This window comes from Xiphophorus hellerii, chromosome 3 (assembly GCF_003331165.1).
Source record: "Xiphophorus hellerii strain 12219 chromosome 3, Xiphophorus_hellerii-4.1, whole genome shotgun sequence".
In the NCBI taxonomy this organism is placed as follows: domain Eukaryota; kingdom Metazoa; phylum Chordata; class Actinopteri; order Cyprinodontiformes; family Poeciliidae; genus Xiphophorus; species Xiphophorus hellerii.
Genome location: NC_045674.1, coordinates 30,325,132 through 30,352,592, shown reverse-complemented (window position 1 = coordinate 30,352,592; position 27,461 = coordinate 30,325,132). Strand labels below are relative to the sequence as shown.

At 38.8% G+C, this 27,461-nt stretch overlaps 1 protein-coding gene across 1 annotated transcript; it reads left to right on the top strand.

Moving 5' to 3' along the window:
• The first annotated feature begins 550 nt into the window (after positions 1 to 550).
• cep76 (centrosomal protein 76) lies at positions 551 to 11,575 on the top strand. The gene is made up of 13 exons (XM_032559461.1): positions 551 to 804; positions 1,456 to 1,611; positions 1,731 to 1,815; positions 1,888 to 2,112; positions 2,543 to 2,728; positions 3,979 to 4,076; positions 4,491 to 4,619; positions 5,098 to 5,286; positions 7,950 to 8,116; positions 8,776 to 8,935; positions 9,095 to 9,268; positions 10,241 to 10,458; positions 11,190 to 11,575. Exons 1-13 carry the CDS (start codon positions 742 to 744, stop codon positions 11,326 to 11,328), a joined length of 1,989 nt encoding a protein of 662 aa, XP_032415352.1. The 5' UTR covers positions 551 to 741; the 3' UTR covers positions 11,329 to 11,575.
• The last annotated feature ends 15,886 nt before the right edge of the window (positions 11,576 to 27,461 follow it).

Below are 27,461 nucleotides of genomic sequence, written 5' to 3'. Positions count from 1 at the left end.
GCAGATAAATATGAGCTCGTCTGCCCTAGTGGCCATGAAGAGAAATGTGTCTATGAATTATAGTTTTACCTCACGGAAGTAAAATGTCCTGGAATACTTAGATGTTCATTGAAAATGTAATCAAGTCTAAAGAGTAGAGAGTTCATAAAACGTGTATTTTGTTGAAAGCAACATGGGATCGTTCTCCCCACAGAACAAATACAAGTAAATGTTAGATGTTTCGTTTTGAATATTTCAAATAGCTATTTTTGCTTGGTTTAACTTCGAACTCCACCCACGGAAGCACTTCCACCAGGAACAGTATTTTGAACTACAAATTAGAAGCGGGTCCTTTTCTCTGGTAGCCGCTAATGGTTAGGATCCTGGGGCGACCGATATGACACCTGAACACATTTTATTTAGTTAAACCTATATTTTGTTGAATTTTTAAAAAATGCGCATTACATTAAAAATATGGATATTAATTTTACTTCCGTATTTAGTTTGTTAATTTTTAAATGTAACTTTGTAGGCTTTTTTTAATGTTGTTCTTTTTTTTTGCCGTCAGGCATGAATGTGGAGGTCTTACAGTTTCCTTTTTCGCCTAAGTTTAAAACTGGCAGTTGGTTGTCTAAACAAAAAAGGCAGAGCTGACAAGTGTTTACAAATATCATATCTAGCTTAAGCAACAACGGATATATGTGTGTATATCTGCTGTGTACGCATCTTCGCTGGACTGGCCGCTAAAGCTAATTAGCCATAATGTGTCTTCCTCCAGAAAAAGCTTCCGAGTTGAAACAGATCATACACAACCATCTCCTCAGGGTAAGCTAACTGTGTCACTCTTATTTTTTTGTTTTGCAAGCAGTAACTTTATTCTGTACTTGGCCAGTTTCGACAGGGACGTTTATTTCATTCTCCAAATGACTCTTCTGTCGATTGTGTACCTAATAATTAAATTTGCAAATACAGCAAAATGATACCTATTTTTAAGAAAAAGATTCAATGATTAATCATATTTCTTCATCTGTCGTATTGTTAAATTTGGCTATATGAATTATTGATAAGGGTTATTTTAAAAAAAGATATTTGCGCTTTAATGACGTTTTTATGCTACTTTAAAGACCCAATTAAAGTCCAAATCTCTAATTTTAATTTATTCTTCATCTTCAGTTTATTTTCTTGATTTTTCACAAGTGCCCACAGATTCAGATCTGTGGAATTTCTTTACAACTAAATGAACAATGTTCTGAAGGTAGTTTGCCACTTTTGTCTTATGAAACAGTGTTCTACTATCCTGGAAAACCCACACATAGTAACCAGATAACACACCTAATGCTGCTTACTCAACTCTAATTTATGCTTTCCTACAGAATTGTTGCTATACAGTTGGTTTCCTTCTGTAATTCTGTAATGTCATTTTCTCAGTTTGAAACAATGGAAAGGTGAGCAGTTTGATTTTTTTCTGCCCGTCAGATGGACGTCCATGGGCGAATCCGAGAAGTCCTGGCAGAGACTATAAAACACGATGAAGGCTCGGCGCACCGGCCTCTGTCTGAGGGAGACTTTGTACGCGCTCTCCAACGCCGGGGCATCATCGACGATGTGATGAGAGACCTCCACTTCACTCAGGTTTGCCACCGTTTTGCAGACTGTGTCAGACTGAGGTTAACATTTAAAGATGTCTGTTTTACATTTCTGACATGTTAAATGCCACAAATAAAGTACTGTCTCTCACTTCTTTGTGATAGGAAAGTGCTCCAAATATTGATGCAGAGTCTCCGTCCAAGCCTGCTGATCATCATGTTGACCAAGATAGTATGCATCTTAAGAAAAGTAAGAGACGTCACTCATAATGCTTAATGGAAATAAAAGTCCTCGGTCTAATTTGTTTTGATTCTCTCTAAGCTAATCTTGATCCATCAAGGCGATACCTCTATCTTCAAGTTCTTGGAGGTAAGGCCTTTCTGGAGCACCTCCAGGACTCAGAGCCTCTACCTGGTCAGGTGTGTCCCACGTTTATGCTCTACCTGCACTTCCGCAACCAGAGGTTCCGCTCCAAACCGGTTCCTTGTGCCTGTGAACCCGACTTGAAAGAGGGTTTCCTTCTAGAGATCCACAGAGACAGCTTTGGTAAGAGGAAACCGCGTAAGAGAATGCAATCACGAGACATCTAGGGCATGTAAGCACAAAAAAACTCCGAAATTTTACATTAATCTGAGAATTTTCTAGAAAAAAAACAAGGATATTTCTGAGCTCCAAAAGTTGAAAAAGAAAAAAAAAAATTTTGAGATTAATTTCAGAAATTTTAAACTTTTTTCTAGAAAATATTTGTAAAACATTTGCTATCGTAAACTCTGAATTTTTGAGAATTTTCTAGAAGAGTTTCAGAAGTCGAAAATTGTAAAATTTTGAAACTCAGATAGATCTCAACATTTCTTAAATATTTTTGGCAAAAATTTACTCAGTCTTTTTCTACAATCTACAGTCATTCTAATACGCCTTTGTGGACATCTTTCTCTGTAACCAGACGTTTTGTTTTTTTCTGTCTGCGGTGCGGCAGGAGACGGCAGTAAGATGGTGGATGCAACCGCCATGCTGTCCATGTGCGACGCGGTTCACTTGGTGCTGATCAAGACAGACACTTCCGGTGAAACGACGCTGGTCACGTCCTACTTCCTGGACTGGAGGATCGTCCTCGGCTCGCCCAGCTGCAAGACGTGCTTCGCCGTGGAGATGATGGGAGTCGGTGAGCATCACCGGACAGCAGCCGCATTGTTCTTTGCATCTTTTCTCTAAAGCCATGCAAAAAAAAAATCTGTGATGGAATGTTGGGACATTTTCAGACATTTTTAGCTAGCATAGTTTTTTTTTTTTTTAAGAACATTAAAAAACTACATAGAGGTTAGGAAGGATCAGATTATATCTGGGTCAGAGAGTTGGAGCTGCAGCGCTGGACAGAATTACAGTGTCAATTAAAAAGTCTAAATTTTTTACAAAACAAAAGTCAAATTAAAGTATTCAACATAAAATAAGTGACTGCATAAATATTCACCTCCTTCAAGTTGGTATTCAGTAGATGAACCTTTGATGGATTGAACTGAATCCAGTGGTTGTTAAGGGCCTCAGAGATCTTTTTTGTATCCACCCCTGACTTCTTTGTTTCAATAATCGTTTCTCTAATTTACTTGGAGTGTTCTTTAGACTTCATGCTGTAATGGCAGCCAGAAATGCTGATTAACCAGTGGACCCTCCAGACACTAAAATCACTGGAGATGCTCACTGGACTCAGCTGGTTTCTATTCCTATCATTTTGCCACTACTAGCGCCGATTGGCTGGACCTCTATTGAATTAGCTCAGTCATGTACTTTTATCCAATTGTCATTATTTTGTAGATTTCAGAAAAAAAAGCCTAATTTTGATTATCATGATCAAAAGCAGTAATAAAGGGTAGAAGCTGCAAGGGGCTGAAAGCTTTTTCTAGGCTCAGTAATCAGATTCAGTAAAGCCTGCACAACCATGTTGTTTAAGAAGAAAAAAAAACAGCAGGCAACTGCATACGTAGTAGTGCATTACTCTTTGTGGGATTTAGAGTGCTCAAAAGGACTGATGTTTCTTGAGTCAGTTGTGGGCAGGTGTTGTGAAATCGAAAGCAAGTTTGTTTTTACAAATATACATGTGTTTTTGTTTTAAGTAGTTTACACTCTGGAAAAGTTGAGGAAGTACGTCTCCATTTCTGCAGAACTTAAATCGAAACCTTTAAATCTTCTAAAGTAACGCTCACTGACGTTGCTTGCCTCTTGAAGAATAGTTTCACGCCACCAGTCAAACGTTTAGGAAGACGGATGCCTCCATGTGGATTCAGTTTCATTTTATTTATTGTGATTTGTGTTGTAGTTAGAAATTAGATGGATAAACGGAGCGTAGAGTGGAGTCTGTATTTCTCTTTAGAAATCAATAGCACATAGCTTTTTAGTGATATGTTTGTGTGTCACCAGGAAGTGAGAGTAAAATCCCAGCAGGTGTTTTGACTGTCAGCCTGGAGCTCTTCCCTCCTCTCCAAGAGACTTTGAACACCGATATCATCGTCACACAGGTAAAAGCAGCGGCATGTAGAAAACAGGGGCTTTGGATCGGCTACATGGAGTTAAAGGTTAACGATAAACATTAACAATAAAGGTTACCGATAGTTCCCTCCCTTGCTGGAGATAAACCGCCTTTAAAACTTTTTTTTTTTTACGAAGGTTCATGTAGCTGTTTTACAAAAAATGTGCATAAAAAGGGAAGATGTTAGCATTTAAAACTTTCTTTCTCGCTAACCAGAGAACTTCCCTCTGCTTGTTTTTTTTTTTTTCTTTCCTGAATGAGCAAATGTTGAATTATTACCACAGAATTCCATTACTGCTGTCCAGAGTCAGTACTCCCAGGAAAAACCATCAATGCGGTGCTGAGAAAGAAACATGAAAGCTCTGAATGGAAGCACTGATGCCACTGTGTTCTCTGCGTTTAGCAATCGCTGGAGAGGCAGAGGACTGCGGAGAAGGAGAGGCTCTTCTTGGTATACGCCAAGCAGTGGTGGAGAGAGTTCCTGGAGATCCGACCGTCCCATCAGTCCAAGCTGGTCAAGATCTTTGCCCAGGTTCGTCTGATTTTTTTATTCAACTCTTCCCTCTTCTTCAGTTAATCTTTAATTAACAGTGCAATCTCTTTCTTTACTCACAGCCGATAAGCCGGCCCGATTTCCTTGATTTTGGGTTATCGGTTATCGACCGATACTTGCATGTGAAACCGATCTGATCCACCGATCTTATTTACCTCGGCAAAGGTCTAAAAATCAACCACTGTCCCCTTTTGCTCTGCAGTGAGAGAGTTTTAACTGACAGACCACTCCACCAGGTCATGTCTGCACATTTTCAGTTAACAGCAGCCACCCCACTGTTTCCAAATCAGCAACTTTCTTGCTATATTTAGCAACATTTCAGACAAAAAAGTCGGTCTCAGCCAAAAATCGTAATCAGCAGGTCAGGCTTTTTAAAGGTCGGTAATTGGCGATCGACCAGAAAACTGCAATTGGTGCACCCTTCATTTGAGCAGTAAACAGTCTGTGCTGTCTGCAGGATGAGAACGGTGTCAACAGGCCTGTGTGTTCCTACGTGCGCGTCCTCCGGGCCGGACGGCTGCTGGAGAGTCCTCGACAGGCCACCCGATTCGTCAGCCTGCTGACCCATGAAAGGGCTCCAGTGGTGGGAGGAGGGGGCAAGCAGGAGCAGTGGTGCACTTTAATGGCTTTCCTGTGCAGAGGGAAGGTGAGTTTATGGCAGTGCACTTACTGTAATGCTCAATAATTACTATCGGAGTAAGACGGTGGCAGATTTACAGGTTCTTCTACTAAACTTCCAGCTAAGTGTTTTATTTCTCAGTTTCAGATTAGCAGCATTGTTCATGAAGGAAATGACTTCTGACTACTGTTGCACGTCTTTCAACCACTTCAACCTTCCTGGAATTTCAGTTTGGAAATAGACTGAACAAGTGCGGCTTGTTAGAAAGGCTCGACAGGAAAATGAAAAGCTGTGTTTGAATGAGCCACAACTTTTCTAGAATGTCTGTCCATGTTGGTTTGCGATCCGAAATCAGACAAAGTCCAGCCGTTATAGAGCTCTAAAACTTTTCTTTATATCAGTTCTTTGCACATTACACTACCATCTTCAAACTGACAAACATTCCAAACAAGAGGGAGCCACCCCTCTGATTCAAACCACCTGGCTTTTAAAGCATGGCCAGGACTAATTAAGGGGCGGAGACAACAATTACATTTCCAGGTAAACAAAAGAACAAACATTTGTGCTAAACAATATTCCTAAACAAATATTTACAGAATTACAACTAACAATTTAACAAAAAAAAAAAAATAAGCTGGTACCAGACAAAAAATAAAACAAACATCTTTCTTCCTTCTCAAACAATGGACCTTCCCAGTAAGGTAAATTGGAAACACCAGGTCCTAGGCATCACTGCTCATGGGCGCGCCTCCATGGCAGCACATGACCTCAAAGGAAAGAGAGGATGATCAAAACAAAATATTAAATAAAGCAACAATACAGGAAGCACAAAAAAACAACAACACCTGTTGAGGGGGGGTAAATCCCTCACAGTCCATAACCGACAAACACGGCAAATCAGCACAAACGAATCCTGCTAACTCTCAACCATAACCTCATCAGAAGAACACAGTGTTCTACTGTCTAGTCTGTGTCTTTACTCTTCAACACAGCAGGAGATCTACAACAGAAATGCTGACAAAAAAATAAATATAGAGGTTGCGAGGACTTAGTCAAAGTCTAGACATAGGCCTGATATTTATATTATATTGTCAGGCTTACGTATATATTGGCTGACAGATTTCAGTGAATCATATGACATATTATGACACTTTTCTCATCTGATGTTCACATTTATCTACATCCCATCAACCACTCCAAGAAGATGTACAGCAAAGTGGACTCACCCTGTATCAGTGTTGATACAGTTTATTCAGTATCTGGAGCATGCTGTTTAAAGGGGCAGTTTTCTGTAATATTGACTTTTTGTTTTTTTTAGCTTTACATCATGTTATGATGTTATTCCCACATCAAAAACACACCTGGAGTGTTGCCTGGATTCTTTCCTGCATGTTTGAGAAATCCTTTAATCTCCCATGGCAACTAGTCAGCTGTGCAAAACACCTGGTTGCACCTAGTGTTGCCTTTGAGAGCAGGAATTTTTAAAGAGACAGAGGCCCAATTTCAAGGTGTTAAATTACGAAGTAAAATTTCTTCTAAGTCATATTTTATATATGCAGCATTTTTATGACAACTGAAGTTAGCATAGTTACTTGAATGTGCTATAAAATTACACTATGTGCCTGGGAAACACATAATACCGCCTCTTCAATTTTAGTGGCACACAAACCCCATGTGAGTTTCCATTAAAATGACTTTAAATTACAGATAAATCTACACATGTAGTGGTAGATAGCTGTTTAATTTCTTCCTACTTGGAAGACTATTTATAGACTTTATCCTCATTATAGCTTTAGTGATTAGGTTTAGCTGTTGCTTGGGACAAGATGTCCTGCTGTAGCTAAAATGATGTTCCAGACGTCAGAAAGCGTCACTTCAACTCTGCTCAGCTGCCTTCACACGTTCCCCGTTTCTGAGTAGGACGGATTGCGTTCTTTCCGAGGAAGGGAGATTTGTGCAGGGTTGACTGGCTGCTGCATTTGATAGTGGGGAATTTCCCAGAGTGCCTCAGGATAAATGCTCAGTCCCTCTCCTCAGTGAAGAGGCTGGCAAGACAGACACAGCACAATTCTCACAAAGTGGCCCTTGTCAACTGTGATTTATGAGTTTCATTCCAGGGAAAATTAATTTAGCCTCATCAGACCCCAGCCTGTTCGGATGCTACCGTTCATATTAGCACTTCTGGGGAACATCTATCATCCTGACTTGCCCGTAGCCTTGTGCCGGCACGCCAAAGCTGCAGCCCCCACTACTCGACCGAGGCCATTTTACTGGAAAAGGTGCACAAGTGAAATTAGAGTTGCTTACTGTTAGAGCCAATGTGATGACTACAGAGCTCGTTTCCTCTCCAGCAGGCTGGTCTTTTGTGTGCTCAACACTTCTGAGAAAGGCTCAAGGTGCAGCGAGAACAAGATATTGTTGTTTTTTACCAAACACAGGACGGTAGCAATGTGATGAATTAGGCAAGCATGTTAAAACATCTTTTCTGTTCCGATCTACAGCCAGTCGCAGTCTAAGTAGCTTAATTTTTCTCACAGACGTCACGGTTAATCTGTTGTTTCACATCCGAGTTCTAGTAACCTGCATCTCTCCCCTTAATTAGTGTCTTACAAACATTAATAAGGTTCATTGCCTTTCTGATTTCCAAACCATCCATAGATCCTTACCCAGCTCCCTCTGTCCTTCCTCAGGGAGACTGTGAGGACCACGCTACTCTGCTCTGCAGCCTCCTGCTGGGCTTCGGGCTGGATGCATATGTGTGTGTGGGCACCAAGGTCAACAGCGGTCCACACACCTGGGTCCTGACCCGAGGTACCGACGGGAGCATCACTTTCTGGGAGAGTCTGACGGCACACAGGTACGATTTAGTTTCACCTCCTTACAAACACAGACACGCCACAGGTCATTCACCTTTTGGAACAGGAATGTTTTTAAAGTTGATCTGATCATTGCACTCATAGAAATATATTCATATTCACATATATAAGTACAGGGATATACAGTATATCTAATTTGAAAATACACATTTTTAATATTTTTTTGAAGTTCAAAAACTGTTCATCAGTGCAGTAAACTGCATGTGTGTACTTGTATAGCTGTCATTGGGGGGACTTACTCTTGACAAATGACCAAAATAGTGTGAACGTTTGTAGTTGTGAGGACATTTTGCCATGTCATCACAATCTGGAAACATCATTGGTGGATTAGAGGTTAAATTTAGGACTAAATTGTGAATTGAGTTCAGGTTAGTGTTAGTTATGTACTTGAGTTGGTTAGGAAAAGGTCAGGGTTAGTCCACAGAAATGAATGAAAATCAGCACAAGTCCACACACGCATAGTGAAACAGGAGCGTGGGTGTGTGTGTGTGTGTGTGTGTGTGTGTCTGTCAGTAGAGTATTTCTGTTTCTCAACAATGTATGTTCAATGAAATATGTGACAAATAGTCATTTTATAATTTATCTAAATAATGTTTATTTCTTTTGGGACTAATTTGACTTCTCCTGTGTATGCGATCAGGTATCTGCACCGGCCCATTGATCCAGATGCTCCCCCACTGGTGCCCCAACCCAAACCGTCGTCCCCTTACCGCACCGTGGGCTGCGTCTTTAACCACCAGACCTTACTGGCCAACTGCCAGCCGTCTGACGCGGTGGAGCTTTGTGTGTTTGACTTCCAGGTAGGATCCCTGTGAACCGCAAAGTTCCCTTAAGAGAAACATTGGGTTGCTCACACTTAGCGTGTGAGCAACTTCTGTCATGTTGCCATGAGAAATGACAACAAGCTACTGTGGATGCTGTGTGTGTGTGAGCATGTTTCCCATCTGTTTTCCCTCCAGAATCAGTCACGCTGGAAGGCGATGAGTGAAGAGGCTCTGAAGTCGGTCTGTGCTCCAGGCTCCATCGCCTCTTTACCTCCTCTGCCTCCTCTCTGTGCTCCATCTCTGGATCCTGCTGAGGTCAGCAACCATTTGGAGCTGGAGATGCGCTTCCTGGTCTCGGAACACAGGAAGGTAAAACTCAGCGGTGAACACGGTGCTGTTGCTTGAGGGCTAGGAGTTTCTGTGATGAGTTAAAGGGGCAGTTTTGTGGAAAATTGTCTTATTTTTAGCTTTACATTATGTTATAATGTTATTCCCTCATCAAAAATCCTTCTTTCATGAAAGATTGAGAAATCTTTTGATCTCCCATGGCAACCATTCACCTGTGCAAAACGCCTGGGAGGACCTAGCTCCGCCATCGAGACGCAGCTCCTGCGATCTCCACGCTACTCCCTCACAGAGCAGCCCTGCCCCGCAGCTCCCTCAATCAGCTCCTTCAGAATAGCCAGCAGCAATTAGCAAACACCTGGTGGAACTGCTCATCTGCTGAGCTCATTATTAGAGTTGCTTCTCAGAGCAGCGCTGGTAAAAACGTTGTTGAAGGGTTAATAGAGTATCAGTATTGTGATGACTTCCTGAAGGCGGAGCTTCAGAAAGAGCAGAAGTTTTTAATTCCCAATTTCAAGGCATTAAATCGCAAAGTCATTGTTGATATACATAGCATTTTTTTAATGACTGAAGTTAACAGTTACTTGATTGTGCACAATTTGCCTGAAAAACACATAATACTCCCCCTTTAAAAATGGCAGCTGCAGTGATGTCGTGGATTAGTGGTAGAGGTGGTGTGCCATGTGCTGAGGGTGTAGACCTTGACGGAGCTGTCCTGAGTTTGATTCCCAGCGTAGGGCCATTTATTTCCCAACTTTCTCTTCCTCGTCAGTAGCTACGTCCCGTGTAGCTCCTGACGAATCTAGACCACTGTCTACTTTTCTGTGTATTTCTGTAGACTCTATCTTCTCAACAGCAGAACAAAGAAGTATGATTTCTGGGTTTTAATTTCTAACAGCCTGTCCCCTTCAGTACCAATTGACCAAGTAGTGGTAACGTAATCATTCGCAGAATACGTAGAAATGCCTTTCTGTTTTGTCGGTTCCTCTCCTCCAGGACCTCGATCTGGCTACAGTGTGGGACGATCACCTGTCCTACCTGCTGTCCTCAGCCCTATCGGCTTATGAAATGGAGCGTTGTACCGGCGTCTCCTGCGGCAATGAGGAGTTCCAGGACGCGGTGAGGAGGGCCGTGCCAGACGGACACACCTTCAAAGGCTTCCCCATTCACTTCCTGCACCGCAACGCTCGCAGAGCCTTCGCCACCTGCCTCAGGTTCTACATTGTTCCAGTTACATTAACAGTCTGATCCTTAGACCTTAGTACTGGTATACTTAATCGAATTCTAATTTTAGTGTACATTTGTGGCTTTTAATTCCCCTGTTTGAAATATTTGTAAAAGCAAAAGTAGAAGTACTCTGTTAGTATGACGCTACAAAAGAACGGTTGAAAAATCTATAAATTCAAGAAAGTGTAGTAACTAAAAATGTGCTAACATTTTCAGTATCTGCTAGATGGTGCTTGCTTGTTTTTTGTTCCATGAACAAAAAATCCTATTAAAAAATGCTTGTTTAAGTATTCTGTCCATACTTGTGGTAAGTATGGACAGAAAAGCCACAAACTAAAGTACGCATAAAAAACATTTTTGTGAAATTGAAGATGCAATCTGCTGGGTCTCCTTAGAAATGTTTAATCTATTTTGACTAATTAATTGGGCATACTGTACTTTGACAACTGGGATCATTTAGAATGTATATGTAACTGAATTTTTTTTGTTTTCGTAAAGTTCCTTGAAACAACATTTGTTGTGAACTGGTGCTATATACATAAACTAAATTGAACTGAGGAAGTTATTCTGAATGTTGCCGTTTCCTCCGACCTTTTCCAAAGCAATACTTCAACATGTGCTTAAAAAAAACCTTGATTGAACTTCTGACCTCTGCGCATCTGATGGTTCTTTTGCTTTAATGAAGTACGTTTTCAAGCTCTGTCCCCATTTCTTACAGGTCGCCATTCTGCGAGGAGATTGTGTGTTGTCGTGGCGACCATGTGAGGCTCGCCGTTCGAGTTCGAGTGTTTGTGTATCCTGAGAATGCCTGCGCCGTATGGATGATGTTTGCCTGTAAATACCGTTCTGTACTCTGACCAGCAGGCAGAATGTTCGCCTACCTAATGCCTCGTGTTGCACATGGACCACAGGGAAGGTTCTACAAACACAAAGCCAGGCCCAGCTGATGGTCAACAGAACCAGCGGGTCCACAAGAACACTGAACTGAAATGAACTAAAGGAATGATGTTGCTTTGACATTCATTTTGTATGTTAGAATCTTTATATGTAAAAACTTTTTCTGCTATTTATATTTTGCAAATAAACTGAAATTTGTCAAACTTACTGCACACATTTTTTTATAAATATTTTCAGAGTACGTCTTAACTGTTTCTCAAGTGGTTAACAAGAACACATCTAGGACTTGTATAGATGAGTCGTAAATGGACTCATTTATATGAATCCATTTAGGACCCATAGTGTGTACTAAGTGGACTCATCTATATTTAGGACTCATATAGAAGGAGCTCTAGATAGGCTCATCTATATGAGTCCTAGATGTGTACATATAAAAAGTACTGCTTCTAGGAGCACTTTTGGAAAAAAGAAAAAGAGCTGGACCTGTAGGAGGTTAACATGGAGCCGTTGTGCAATCTGTTGTTAAGAGGGGTCCGTGATTCAACCCATTCCTCACCACCATACACATCTACATGCTTAAACTGCATAAGGAGTTCCTGTCTGAGTTCCTATTACACCCTTTTGTTGTGTGACTACAAAAACTATCCAGTTGTTAGTATTGATTAGTTAGAGGTGACATTAAACAATGTTTTTACTCAAAGTCATGTTGAGACCAGATGTTTCCATACACAATATACAAAACCGTTGTTTCTCACCAGCTACATTTCCATTGACCATGTAACTGCGCATATTGGAATTATGAAAATAAATTTGCTTAATGGAAATATGGCAATTCAGGGGTTGGGGGTTTGGGGAGCAAAAAACACATTTTTTGAGTAAAAAAGAAATTGTGCGAAATTTTTATGGTCCACAAAATTGCAATGGAAACACTTGTTTTCGCATCACACCATGTCATGTGATCAACAATGGGATTTTACTCCTGGCGGAAAAGACGAAGAAGACGACAGGAAGTGGTAGTGTGAACTTATTCACGTGCGATTTTAGTTGTTTTTTTTTTTTTTTTAATTGACATTAGTGGAGTATCAACAAAGTTTAGCGCACATTTATGATGGAAATGCATCGAGTGTTTGACATTAAATCAGAGTAAAACGTTCCTTCCTAAGGTAAGTTATGATTACAAGAATAAATCCTATCGTATCACTTTATTATTGCCCCCTGAGAGAACCTTTCCTTGCAGGAAAACCAGGATCAGACTAACCCATTATTTATCCAAATATTTTGCCCACATACATTTTGTACTGAAGTACAAAATACTCCTCAAATAAATAAAGCCATTACTGTCCAATATATTTATGAATGCCCATTGATAAATATAAAAATCATTCTAAATTAACTACTGCATTTCATATACAGTTCAAAGTCTATGAAATATCAGTATGAATATCAATATAACAGCATAAGGCCCAATCACAATAAATGCCCAATTGAATACACTTTTGTATTTTTTTTTGTTTATTTGTTTTATAGAGAACTGGTTATTTATCTCCTTATATAGTTTATGTAAACATTTTTTTTCAAATGTATGTATTTTAAAATAAGACTCATTTCAACTTCAAGACAAAAGCGTATTTTTCATGAATCAATAAAGCTCACACGAATTAACTTGTAATGCACAAGTGAAACTCTAGATGGCAGAGGAATCCTGATAATGGCATCGTGGATGAACTTGCAGGTCTTCGTTCAACTGTAGAGATCCAGTTTTCACTGGTCCCAAAATAATTTGAAAAGATTATGCTAAATTAACAAAAAAATAAAAAATCTGATATGTCACAAAATCTTATATATAATTTTTATTTTGCATGCGTCTCAAGTGAAGGGTTCAAAAACCTTTACAGTATTAACAGCCATTTTTTCCTTCACTACTTATAATCAAAAGTATCTATTGCCACAAAATCTGCAGGACTTTTGAAAGAGGCTTGAACTCTAACTGCCTTCTACATAAATTTAGCTTTATTGTAAGAGCCAAAAAGGTCAGTTTGAACATTGTTTGTTGTTGTGTATGCTTTTTGCATATTTGAATATTTTCTTAGCAATAAGGTTTTATTTTGTATGTATGTTTCTTTTGTAGAAAAGCGCCACCTAAAGGACATAATTGAAAATATATGAAAAGTGCTGCGTCACTTCGTTCAGAAAAGAAAATTGAATGTGGTTTGGTCAACTAAGCTCTACAGTTTTTGACCGTTAAAATGTGGAATGCTGTACAAGATTGAAGAATTCTTATGTAATGTCTGCTCGAAGAAAAGTAAAGTTCGTCCTTCATCAGACTTTGTGTGGACTCTGAAGTACTTTTTTAATGCACATCGTCGGACAGAAACGCGTCAGCTAAGAGCTAAGCTAACAAACGTCAACAAAGAAAGAAAACGGAGCTGGTTGAACATTATAGTGGCTTTACACCAGAACGAATAAGCAGCCACTACATAAGTCAAAAACTGTTCTTATCATTTGAAAATAAAGATGACTTTATGTGTTTATTGAAGCCGAAGTGCAACGTGATAACGATCTTTAAAACATACGAAGGTCATAATGGCGGACAACTCAGACTTAAACACTGTAGTAACCGAAGATGACCAAAAGAGGGCGCCAAAGCCCACAGAAAACGCTCTGGATTCTAAACCCCATGAACTGATCAAGGTAAGAAGATACAAACTTGGACAGCTGACAACTAAATCTAAGGAGATTGAAAGCTTACTGCAAAATGATGGAAGTTTGATCCAGATCAAAGAAGAGCATTTACCATTATTTCAGACACTTCTTGAAGAGTTTAGTAAATCCAATGAGTCAGTTTTGGAAATTCTTCATGAAGATGAACAACATGTTGACCAAGAATATTGGTTTCAGCCAAAATATGATCATTTTAAGTCTATTTTGGAAAAAAACAGAAACATGGATTAAAGAACAAAAGGAAAACCACAGATGACCATCAGTTAGATGTAGAAGTGAGTCCTATGGACAGTGTGTCTATTGCTTCTGTGTCAAAGAAAAGATCAAAAGGGACTGGATCTAAAGTAAAGTCATTTAGTGGCCGTTCCTGTGCTTCGTCTTCCACATCATCTGCATCCTCAGCTCGCTTGAAGGAGGAAGCGAAAAGAGCTGCACTTCTTGCGAAGGCTGCTGCTCTTAAACAGGCAAAGTTCCTCCATATTATTACTCTGCTGTGTGTTTCCATGTAACGGTTCAGATGAGGGAAAAATCAGTGACATGTTGGGTTGACCGGAAAACAGCATCACAACAAGTTGATTGTTGTTGCAAATCTTTTGGCATGAGGGAATGATGCATGTTTTCACCTTATTGTTTGTGTGTGAAGATTTTGCTTTCAAATGCTCCATCTCTGCTAACTGGAGCTTCATAGTCTTCATAAACCTTTATCTTGGCAGTCGCTTCTGCTATGGCAGTTTCAACATCTAACTGTTCTTTCTTAGCTTTTAATTCAGCCTCCTCTAATTCCAACAACTGCTTCTTTTTAAGAGCAGCAGCAATGCAAAAACAGAATGACATCACTGAATTTCTTGTTAAACAACTACTACTTTCTCAAATGCCTCCAGTTGATGTTCCTATTTTGTACGGTGATCCATTGCATTTCCGTTCCTTCATGAGAGCTTTCAATCACGCTATTGAAACAAGGACTGAGAATCCTGCTGATAAACGGCACTATTTAGAACAATATACAAGAGGTGAAGTCAGAGATATTGTTAGGAGTTGTCAACACATGCAACCACACAGAGGTCTTCAGGAAGCATTGAAGCTGCTACAAATCCAATATGGAAATGAGATTCAGATTGCTTCAGCTTATATGGACAAGGCCTTACAGTGGCCTCAAGTTAAGCCTGAAGATGGAAAGTTATTTCTATAGTTCTTTTTCTCTTTTCCTCACAAGTTGTTGCAATGCTATGGAAGACATTGACTACTTGGATGAGATGGACAATAATGTCAACATAAGGATTTTGACATCCAAACTCCCATATAAGATTCGAGAAAAATTGAGAGCACACGCATTTGAACTACAAGAAAAACGTTTTTTAAAAAAAGAGCCAAATTCACAGACTTGGTGAGTTTTATTGACAAGCTTGGCTGGTGACAGATCCATTGTTTGGAAATATAAACCCCTCTGAACCAGCAGAAAAAAGAGAAAAAAAGAAAGACACAGATCAAAAGTGTAAAAGGAGATGGCCTCAAGAAAAGTAGCTTTGCAACAGACATTACCTGTAAAGAAGAAACCACAAATAAAGCTGCCATCAAGGACATCTACAGGAAGCGTTGTTTGAAAAGGGCCGGGAAAATCACAAAAGACTCCACTCGCCCAGCACACACTCTTTTCCCTCCTGCCCTCTGGGAGGCGCTACAGAAGCCTACGGACCAGAACCACCAGGCACCGGAACAGCTTCTTTCCCACAGCTGTCACGCTTTTGAACGCCTCCTGACATAAAACATAAATTATAAGGACTGTACTCCCCTATCCTCTCATACAACAATAACACAGTACATACCAACAAACTCTTCATTGCCAGCTTGTTGTGGTACAAAACTGTAGTTCTGTTAGGTTTCATTTACTGTGCGATCCCCACTAGAAAAGGATAGGTCTCTACTGTGAAACATAACTGGATTTCACTCAAGGAGTCTTCATCTTGGTTAGTCCATCTTTATTTTCATAATTTTTGTAGTCCAACCACATAGATGAAAAACCTCAAAACAAACAGAAACACATCTATTACAATCTGAAATTAACAAGATAAATACATTGTGAAATTAAGATACATTTCCACCCCTTTAAACCATTTAATCCTGAAGTATAATAAATAGCAAATGTTTTATAATAAAATTCAACGCCAATAAATAAATTGGCATATTTAACAACATTTAATTTCATAGTTAAACATCCTAACCAACATTTTTTTTTTCACTTTCCTACTTCAACCAATAAACACCAAGTGTATTGTCTTTTTTTTCTTTTTTCTTTTCAATAATATTAACTCTCAAACAATCAATCCAAGTCCATGTTTATGAGCAACAGTATTGCAAGCTTACCGGCTGTCCTTCACAGTTTTTTAGAAACTTTTGCAAAGTTTCAATTTACATGCTACCAGGATTGTTTGCTTTCATGCTGTGGCACCAACTTCACTCAGGTGTCAGACATCCCTTAAGTACCTACACTCTGATTGGTAGGAGATTGAATCCACCTGGTTCTCATCACTCCAGCAGAGAAGAAAGATGCAGCAGAGGGGAGTGGCTTGCTGGCAGTTTGTCAGAACATGGACTATCCTCACACACACACACATCACGGACTGTTTTCTTCACACACACATACAACCTGTAAATTTATCTGCCATTATTTATCTTGTATTATATTATATAGATATATAATCCATTCCCTAACATTCTTGTATATTCTGTACAATCTGTGCATATAGCTCCCATATTTATATTTATACGCAATATCTATATCTCTTTGCTATAACCCCTTATAGTCCATACATACATAGTCTTGTACATCTGTAAATAAATATTATATCTCGTAGAGCACTTCTGGATAGATGCAAACTACATCTCGTTGCTTGTACTTGTGACAGTGCAATGACAATAAAGTTGAATTCTATTCTATTCTATTCTACTTATGGTTGACTGGTGTATCAGGTTTTTGTGAGGACTTAAAATTAATTATCTAAACATATACAATAAAATATATCAAAGCGGAAAAAAACAGGTGATTCTTGAAGTAATATATCCGACGTCTAACTCTTCAAATGGATGAATTCCTATAGGAACTAGAGGTTTTTTTGTCCATATACAAAAGAAATATATCAGAGGAGGAAAAAAACCAGACGTAGTCCAGATGACCCCATTTACACATTTAGTGGCTACTGTTCTGTCTGTGGAACTTGGTTCTCCAAGTGCAAAATATGTCAAAGTCTGTGGTCTCCTTCGCTCTGTCCTTGGGCGTGGACTTGGCTGTCTTGCCTCTAAGGACTGTTCAATGTCAGAACCACGTTTTTTGAGGACTTAAAATTAATTATCTAAACATATACAAAAGAAATGTATCATAGGGGGAAAAAAACATTTTTTCACTTTCATATCTTTTATCCATTTCCTCCTTGTCCTCGTCATTTGGCAAGTTGTCCATGCACTATAAAGTTATAGAGGCAGGTGTAGTCCGGATGACTCCGGTTGCTGTTCACCTTTAGAGTCACGTAGCGGAAGGAACCAACTTTATTGGCCTGTGCACTGCAGCATTGATGTAATCAGTTTAGCTTTTTTTATTTTTATTTTACCAAGGCTGCCAGTAACCTTGTACATTTACACATTTAGTGGCTACTGTTCTGTCTGTGGAACTTGGTTCTCCAAGTGCAAAATATGTCAAAGTCTGTGGTCTCCTTCGCTCTGTCCTTGGACGTGGACTTGGCTGTCTTGCCTCTAAGTCCTGTTCAATGTCAGAACCATGCTTTTTGAGGACTTAAAATTAATTATCTAAACATATACAAAAGAAATATATCATATTTAAGTGACTCCAGAGAGGTCTGGGAAATTAATTACAAAACAACACACCAGTCACTAATCAAACTTGAAAAAAGACCAATAAGAGTAATTAACAAGGCTAAGGACCAGGATCAGACTAACCCATTATTTATCCAAATATTTTGCCCACACACATTTTGTACTGAAGTACAAAATACTCTTCAAATAAATAAAGCCATTACTGTCCAATATATTTATGAATGCCCATTCATAAATATAAAAATCATTCTAAATTAAGTACTGCATTGCCATTTAAAATTGCCCATTGCAATAAATCACTAAGCATAATATTTTGCATTGCAAATTGTCATCTGAATAAAGGTGCTGATGATACAAGTCTGGCCTCTTTTAGCTGGTTAAAAAATACAAATAATGGTCTTTACTGTTTTCTTTGGAGGCTGTTTCTACAACAAATTTACCAGAGGGGCCCATATAGTCTGTTTTAATTTTTTCTTAAAACGGAGACACTTAAAGAGTTAAACACAAACAGAGCAATATTTCCTCATTTAATATTGTGAACCAAAGAGACGCTTGTGTCTCCGAAGATTCAGGTTGCAGATCCTGATCTAGCAGATGGAAAGTGTGATCCTATCACCATGCAACAGCTAAAACTTTTAAGTGCAGTATTACAATTATTAATTCATTGTTAAAATAAAATTGTGAAGATTTATAAAATATCTACCATTGAATATTTAGAAAAGACATTTATTTAGTATAATTTATTCAGAACCGCTCCTGGCTTGCAGGTCTGGTGCATTTTTGCTTAGCATGATTTTTCTTCATTGATAGGAAGTCAGATTATCCAAACTGGAAAACCACATTAATACAATATTAGTGAAATAATACATTAAGTGATCACTGAACAATTATTCATAAAATATATCAACACTTCTGAATAAAACACAGAAAGTAAGGTAATGTAGGAAATATTTATGTATTTACTGTTAATCTATTAGTATGATTTGTTCTTTAAATGGCCACTTATTTTGGCTATTGCTATTATTTATTAAATATCATCCAAACTCAACATCCTAAGCAAAGAATTTAACCACAATAGTGAACTAAAATCACAATAAGAAACTTAATCAATCATAACTAAATGTTCTGTACCATGTCAGCATCTGGAGATGATTGAAGATGAAGAGACGCTGATTTCTGGTTCTTTAGGTTCTGATATACAGCAGCACACTGAGCCACAACGGACAATTTGTTTTTTGTCTTTTGATGTACACAATATAAATCCTCTCTGAAGTTGTTCAGCTTATAATGCGCCTCTTTTCACTCAAGTCTGTGTTGAATTGGAAAGAGTGATATGTGTTTATGTACAGTAGATACAGTACAGACCAAAAGTTTGGACACCTTTTAATTCAATGAGTTTCCTTTATTTTCATGACTATTGACATTGTAGATTCACACTGAAGGCATCAAAACTATGAATAACACATGTGGAAATATGCACTAAACAAAAAAGTGTAAAACAACTGAAAATACCCCTTATATTCTAGTTTCTTCAAAGTAGCAACCTTTTGCTGTGATTACTGCTTTGCACACACTCTGCATTTCTTGATGAGCTTCAACAGGTAGTCACCTGAAATGGTTTTCACTTCATAGGTCAACCTGCCCTGTCAGGTTAATAAGTGGGATTTCTTGCCTTATAAATAGTCATGAAAATAAAGAAAACCCATTGAATTAGAAGGTGTGTCCAAACTTTTGGTCTGTACTGTATACCCTATGTTATATATATATAACATTAATATATAACTTAATATATATAAGGTTGTAAGGCCTTTTAATTTTAAGTGTCATAATTATAAAGCCTCATACTTTTAATTATGACATTAAAAGGGTTATCGTTATATACATATACAGTATATATTGAATTGGAAAGAGTGATATACATACATACATAATTAATATATAAGGTTGTAAGGCCTTTTAATTTTATTTGTCATAATTAAAAAGCCTCATACTTTTAATTATGACATTAAAAGGGTCATAATAATGACTTTTAATGTCATCATTATACATATATATATATCACTCTTTCCAATTCAATATATATATGTAATATTAATATATAACTTAATATACAGTACAGTTCAGACCAAAAGTTTGGACACACCTTCTCATTGAATTCAATGAGAAAGTGTGTCCAAACTTTTGGTCTGTACTGTATATAAGGTGTGAGGCCTTTTAATTTTAATTGTCTTAATTAAAAGGCCTCACACTTTTAATTATGACATTAAAAGTGTCATAATAATGACACTTATATATAACTCCAATTCAATACAGTTCTGTCCTTGTCTTTTAATGTTATTATTATGACACTTTTAATGCAAAGTTGTTCTAAAAGTTGCAGTGAAAGTCCATTAAAAGTGCCAACCTTGCATTAAAGTGACTTTATTTTCAAAATAATGCGAAGTTGGCACTTTTAATGCAGCTTTGCATTAAAAGTGTCATTATTTACCGAATGACACTTCATGACAACAGTCATGAACATTCATAAAGACTCCTTCATGTTCATGACAGATGTGATGTCATGTTTATGATGTCATGTCAGTCTTATGCACAGCCTGTCAAATAAAGTGTTACTGATAGATCTATGTTTCTACCTGCCTACCTATTGATAGACCTATCTATTTTAGCTAGCTAACCTACATAGCATCATGTTTGTAGAGACCCGGAGAGAACTTAGAATTATTTAACTAATAGACAAAATTACAGACAATATCTATCTGTTTGTCTGTATGTCTGTCATTTGTGTCTGTAGAGAAACCGGAGCTCCCGGAGAAAACTTTAGTTTAAAGCAAGATTAGGTGATTTTACTAAGAGAGCAAATTACAATGTCTGTCTGTCTGTCTGTCTGTCTGTCACTTGTGTTTTTAGAGAAACTGGAGCACCCAGAGAAAACTTACATTTGAAGTAGGATTACTTAATTTTACTAATAAAGAAAATTACAGACAATATCTGTCTATCTGTCTATTGTTTTTGTAGGGAAACTGGAGCACCCAGAGAAAACCTTTTGTTAAAATGACTTATGCTACCTTCAAAGCTAAGGCCTCATATGTCTGACGTTGCTAACGGAAAATATTACAAAGATGTTTTGTAAATGATAAGTGAAAGCCGCTGTTTTCACAGACAGGCTGAAGAGAAAAGGAAAGACTGGTTTGAAGAGCCATCCGTCCGTCCATCCATCCATCCGTCCGTCCATCCATCCATCCGTCCGTCCGTCCATCCATCCATCCGTCCGTCCATCCGTCCGTCCATCCATCCGTCCATCTATCCATCCATCTTCTTCTGCTTGTCGGTTCATGTGGCCGGCAGCCTAAGAGCGGCATCCCAAACTTCCTTGGATGGGAATTTTCCACTTTTAGAACTCTGTTGGCAATTCTCAGAGAAGTGCACAGATTTGGAGTTTAGTGAGGGAAGTTTGACAGTATTGGTAACTTTCTGACGGCTCACTGAAGGTCTGCAAACCTTGCTGGTTTTTCCTTCATCATGTTTATCAGAATACGTCGTTCTTCCCTCACAGGACTTGGAGCAACTTCTCTCTGGTCTTGCTGCTGGCAGTGTCTCCTTAACGTCGTCATAAACAGGCTGTTTGCGTTTCTCAAGATGGATACTTTTAATACTTTCACCTCCACACACTCTCTCTAACTCAATTAAGGATAACATGTCTTTCCTCTCAGCCTCACGAAGTTCCTTCTTCTCCTGCTGTTTACGTCGTATTTGGTAATCCCACGAGTCGGTCAGAGACTTGGTAACTGCAGCTTTTTTCTCTTTCGCCAGTTTTTCAAGCTTCTGCTCTGCAGCTTCCCGATGTTTCATTTCTTTCAATGACCTGTCTTCCATAATTGTCCTTTTCGCGTCTTCTTTCTTCTTTATAAGGGACAGTTGGTTGTACACTATTTTTTGACGTATTTCACGACTCCTGTCCTTGTCATCAATGTCACAGTCACTGTCATTATCTGGAACAACCGATTGATAAAGAACAGTTCTTCCTTGCTCACTAACGTTGTCCTGCAGCTTCTGCTGAACCTCCTTCTTCTGTCTCCTGGCTCCAATTTCCTCACCTCGATATCCAGGAAGAACTCCTTGCCTTTCATTCCTGTCCATTTCAGCCTTCTTTGTCTGTTTGTACTGATGTCTAGCAGCCAATTCATCAGCCAGAGGTTTTTGCTTCGGAGTTTTCTCCTGCTGCTGTATTTTATGTGATAATTTGGCAACTTCATCCTTGGCCATCTTGTTGCAATGCTTATTTTGTAAAATAACATCATAATCAGTTTCTTTCTTTAATATATCCTTTAAACTGTCATCAATAGATTTCTTTTGCTCTTTTTTGTTAAGTTGAGTCTCATTATGTCTCAAAAAATTCTGGCTTTTCTCTTTCTTCTGTCTCTTCATTTCCATTTCTTCATTTTCATGCAGTCTATCTGACTGCATTATGGCAGCCATTTGTTGCCTTTCAATTTCAACTCTGTGCTTCTTCTTCTGTTCTTTACCTTCAATTTGAGCATCCAATGTTTCGGCCAGAGACTTTTTTAAATTGACTTTCTTCTCCCTCTCTTGTTGCTCTTCAAACTTCTGCCGTAGCTGCTGCTTGGCCCTCTCTTTGCAACGCTTTTCATCCAAAATAACAAAGTTGGCAACTTCCTTCCTCTTTATACAATCCAGATTTTCAAACACAACCTTTTTACAATCCTCTAGAGAATTCAACTTTTCAGGAAGCCTTTTCTCACTCATGTGGTTTGGACAGTTTGACTCAAACTGAACATCTTCCTTTTTATCACTAAATCTCTCATGTATCTGCATTGTGACTTTGGCTTCTGTGTTTTGTTCAGTCTCGTCCTGTTTGAAGAATTTTCTGTTTTTCTCCTTCTTGTGTCTCCTCGTCTCAATGTCCTCAATTTGACACAACCTGTCCGCTTCCATTATGGCAGCCATTTGGTGCCTTTCAATTTCAGCCTTTTCCATGTCTTTCTGCTTTTTATATTGAACCTGGGTGTCCCATGTATCAGTCAGAATCTGTTTCATTTCATCCTTCTTCTCCCTCTCTTGTTCCTCTTGTAACTTGTGGTGTAACTGCTGCTTGGCCCTCTCTGCACGACGCTTTTCCTCCAAAAGAATGTAACTAGCAGTTTCTTTTTTCTTTATTTCCTCCAGATTGTTATAAACAATTTTCTTGCAATCCTGTTGAGATGGAACCTTTTCAGGACGCGTGTTTTGAAATACAGGCGGAAAGCCTTCATTTGACTCCCGCTTAGCCATTTCTTTTACTTTTAAAGGCTTTTTAAACCGTTTGTCTTTTCCAGAAACCTCGTTGTAATAAGCTGTGGACGCGTAGGGAGCTCTTTGGCTCAGCAGTCTTTCCGTCATTTTTCTTTCAGGTTCCGTATTTTTAGTATATTTAGACCAGTAAGAAACATAGGTGTTTAAAGATTCTTCCTGTTCTCGAAGTCGGTTCGGTTCTTCATTTGGTTCCGTCTTCTGTCTTGTCCTTAGTAAAGGATTAATAATCTTGGGTAATTGACGGGAATCCATCTTCCGTTTCTGTCTAACAATGATGAGAGAACAATTAACTATAAATCCACTGGGTTCTGCAAGTCTGGCTCTAGAACACAAGTGACAAACTATTTAAGAGGTTTCAGAGCTGATGTCATAGATCTATGACACAAAGCATCTGATCCTAGTGACATCATCAGTCAGGTAGAAGTGTAGCATTAGTTGCTATTGCTATGGTAACCAGGAAAAGCTCTGAAGTGATTCACACCTTCTAGTAAAGGAGATGTTTCAAACCATTAAAACATTTCCAAATAAATTCGTTCATATTAAGACAAATGAAACTTTTCCCAACCATTTAGACTAGTTTCTGCCAATGTGGCTGTAATTGATATGGGCTTAACAATGTGCAAAACACAATCACCCGGTTTCCCATTGAATCTGCTCAACAGTGTTTTCCTCATCAAAAGAGGTTTTTTGTGAGGAAAAGTGTTTGATGAACTCAGGTTAAACTGTGGCCGTTTCTCATTTAGACATCTTAAGCGCTTTTTTCCTTTATCTCGATTTATTTTGTATAACATATGACTTCCAGTTTTTGATTTGATGTAGGCCTGTCACGATAACAAATTTTGCTGAACGATTAATTGTCTCAAAAATGATTGCGATAAACGATAATATTGTTTGAAGACCTTTTTACACTGATGTAATGGAAATGACGTAATAATGCATGCGATTTCCTGCCAAAGATAGATACACTTTATTTTCAAAAGAACACTAAACACTGGAACTGACAAACAAAATAAACAAAACTACCAAAAACCAAAATAAAATGGATTCTCGGTCTCCATTAACAAAAAATTTACTTGAAAAAAAATTTATATTCTCAGTAATTATTGTTTCAACAAGGTGTTGCGCAATTCAGTGCGTTTCAGTTCCATTAACAAAAAAAGGCGACAAAGACCGACTGACTAGCAGGGCAGGAGTTTACATTAGCTAATCAACCAATAATCGAGAAATAAATATCAAGTCTGGAAACTTGACATCTTAACGGACTGAATGTTAACCGTTGCTCCGTTGCGGGGCGCAGTCGGTTGCCACGGCAACGGGCATGCTTAACGACAAAGAGAGAGAGAGAGAGAGTAAAACGGTAGGAAAATCTCACTGAGGAAGAAATATACTGCATTAGGTTTTCTATCACTTTATTATTTCTGCTATAACTGATGTATATTCGCATATAAAATAAGTCAATAAAGTTTAATTTACAATTTTTATGTCTTCGTGTCATGAGGTAGATCTCAGCCGGCTGGTGAGAGAAAAAGTAGATCTTGATCTCAAAAGGTTTAAGCACCCTGCGGTAGATCGTCGTTGCCGCTCCGATCTAAATCAGGGGTTTTCCTCGACTGGGAGCCTGTTGAATGTGACAGTTAGCCAATCAGAAAGCGGGGATTCTCCTCCTAGCTTTCTGAGGAGAAATTACAGAGGGGAATCCCAAACAGCTGACACGGCGCAACGTGGATTATTGCCGAACCTTCAAAACCCCTTACGGTAAGGCATAGGGTAAAACCCCTCCTGCCACATATTGACACGAACGGCCTCAATATGTGACGAGGACAGACCATCCCATGCGTCAATATATGAAGACTTGGGAGTGAGAATGGGTTGATTCTATGCGCCTTATATATGAAAAAACTGTAACTTATGATGTAAGAAAGTGAAATATATTATACTTAAATTTTACCTCTAGCTGGACGGAGAATAAGGCAAACCAACTGCCAGAAAGAGCTAACGGCTCTAACGGCAGTAACTGAAGTTCAATCTTTATACTCAAACATTTTCCAGCTTAGAAGTTGGATGATAAAACAGCAAATCGATTTACAAAAAGAGTTTGTTTGCAGTTCGTATATAATATAGTTCGTATAGAATACAGTTTGTATATAATACGTTAACTGTCTCAATACATACGCAGCTCAGCAGTCTCAGTACGTCGAATCTCTCCCGCAAACCAAGAGTGCTGCAGACCCGGGGGAGAAGGTCGGGACCCACAACGGCAGTCTGCATTCTGATAGGTTCATACACTTTGGGAACTATGCTTCCCATTGGCCAAGTAGACCACCAGCCTCCTTAACCTCAGTTTATTAAAGAGGCATACCCACTTTATGTGGGTTACGCTTGCAATAAATAACTTCCTTTGTCAGACTTAATGTCTGCTCGAAGAAAAGTAAAGTTTGTCCTTCATCAGACTTTGTGTGGACTCTGAAGTACTTTTTTAATGCACATCGTGGGACAGAAACGCGTCAGCTAAGAGCAAAGCTAACAAACGTCAACAAAGAAGCTGGTTGAACAATATAGCGGCTTTACACCAGAACGAATAAGCAGCCACTACATTTATGATTAACCACAATTTTACTTTCATTTTCTTCCTTGCAATAAATAACTTCCTTTGTCAGACTTAAGAAAAATAACAAGAATTATTTAAAAAGATGTGTCAATGGACCCTGCTCTATGTAGAGAGAGACAGGACAATCAACCATGCAACACATACTCACACCTAAGGAGATTTTGATTAACCTAGCAGTCATGTTTTTACTGTGGGAGGAAGCCGGAGTACCCAGAGAGAACCCACGCATGCCACTTTTATTATGTCTGAGCCTCTTCTGCAAGGCTGCTGCCAACTGAGCCATTGTGCAGACCTCATTTAGAACAAAATCTAGACTATTACAGTATAAATAGACCATACATCACTCCTGTAAAATATACAAGTACATTGGTTCCTGTTGTACCTGTCTGAGGGCCTGTTGTTGGGTTTCTTTACCTTCACAGGGTGGCAGGCTGATGGGATCCAGCTGGCTCTCAGCATCTCCAATCTGCAAGGGCCTTAAATAGGAGCGGCTTCCCTGAGGCAGACGCCAGATGGTTCCGCCTCAATAGTGTGAACCCGCGCTGAATACTCTGAGCCAGACTGACCTGAAGTGTCTGAACCTCGCTACTCCGCTTGGCCTTGCACCTGGGTACGTCTCGCCCACTCCTCAGCTGGTTCCTGTCCGTCCTCAGTCATCTGCTGGAACCCCATGTACTCACCTCTGTTACCTCGACGCTCAGACAGTAAGCCATCACCATGTTACTCCGTCATTACTTCATTCTTTAACCTCTTGCCCTTTTCAGTTCCTCCGCTGGACCGGTACCTCCCAGCTGTCACAGATCAATTCCTCGCTCCCCAGCACATTCTCTGTTAAATGAACCTGTTGAAATTGTTTTGGTGTCTGTAGTTGTTGCTTGCCTTAGAGTCCTGGAAACCTTGCATAATGACACCTGTATGTACGTATATGTGTATGTTATTTTTCTTTCATTTCTTTATCTACTTATGGTTGACTGGTGTATCAGGTTTTTGTGAGGACTTAAAATTAATTATCTAAACATATACAATAAAATATATCAAAGCAGAAAAAACCAGGTGATTCTTGAAGTAATATATCCGACATCGAACTCTTCAAATGGATGAATTCCTATAGGAACTAGAGGTTTTTTTGTCCATATACAAAAGAAATATATCAGAGGAGGAAAAAAACCAGATGTAGTCCAGATGACCCCATTTACACATTTAGTGGCTACTGTTCTGTCTGTGGAACTTGGTTCTCCAAGTGCAAAATATGTCAAAGTCTGTGGTCTCCTTCGCTCTGTCCTTGGACGTGGACGTGGCTGTCTTGCCTCTAAGGCCTGTTCAATGTCAGAACCATGCTTTTTGAGGACTTAAAATTAATTATCTAAACATATACAAAAGAAATATATCATATTTATGTGACTCCAGAGAGGTCTGGGAAATTAATTACAAAACAACACACCAGTCACTAATCAAACTTGAAAAAAGACCAATAAGAGTAATTAACAAGGCTAAGGACCAGGATCAGACTAACCCATTATTTATCCAAATATTTTGCCCACATACATTTTGCACTGAAGTACAAAATACTCTTCAAATAAATAAAGCCATTACTGTCCAATATATTTATGAATGCCCATTCATAAATAT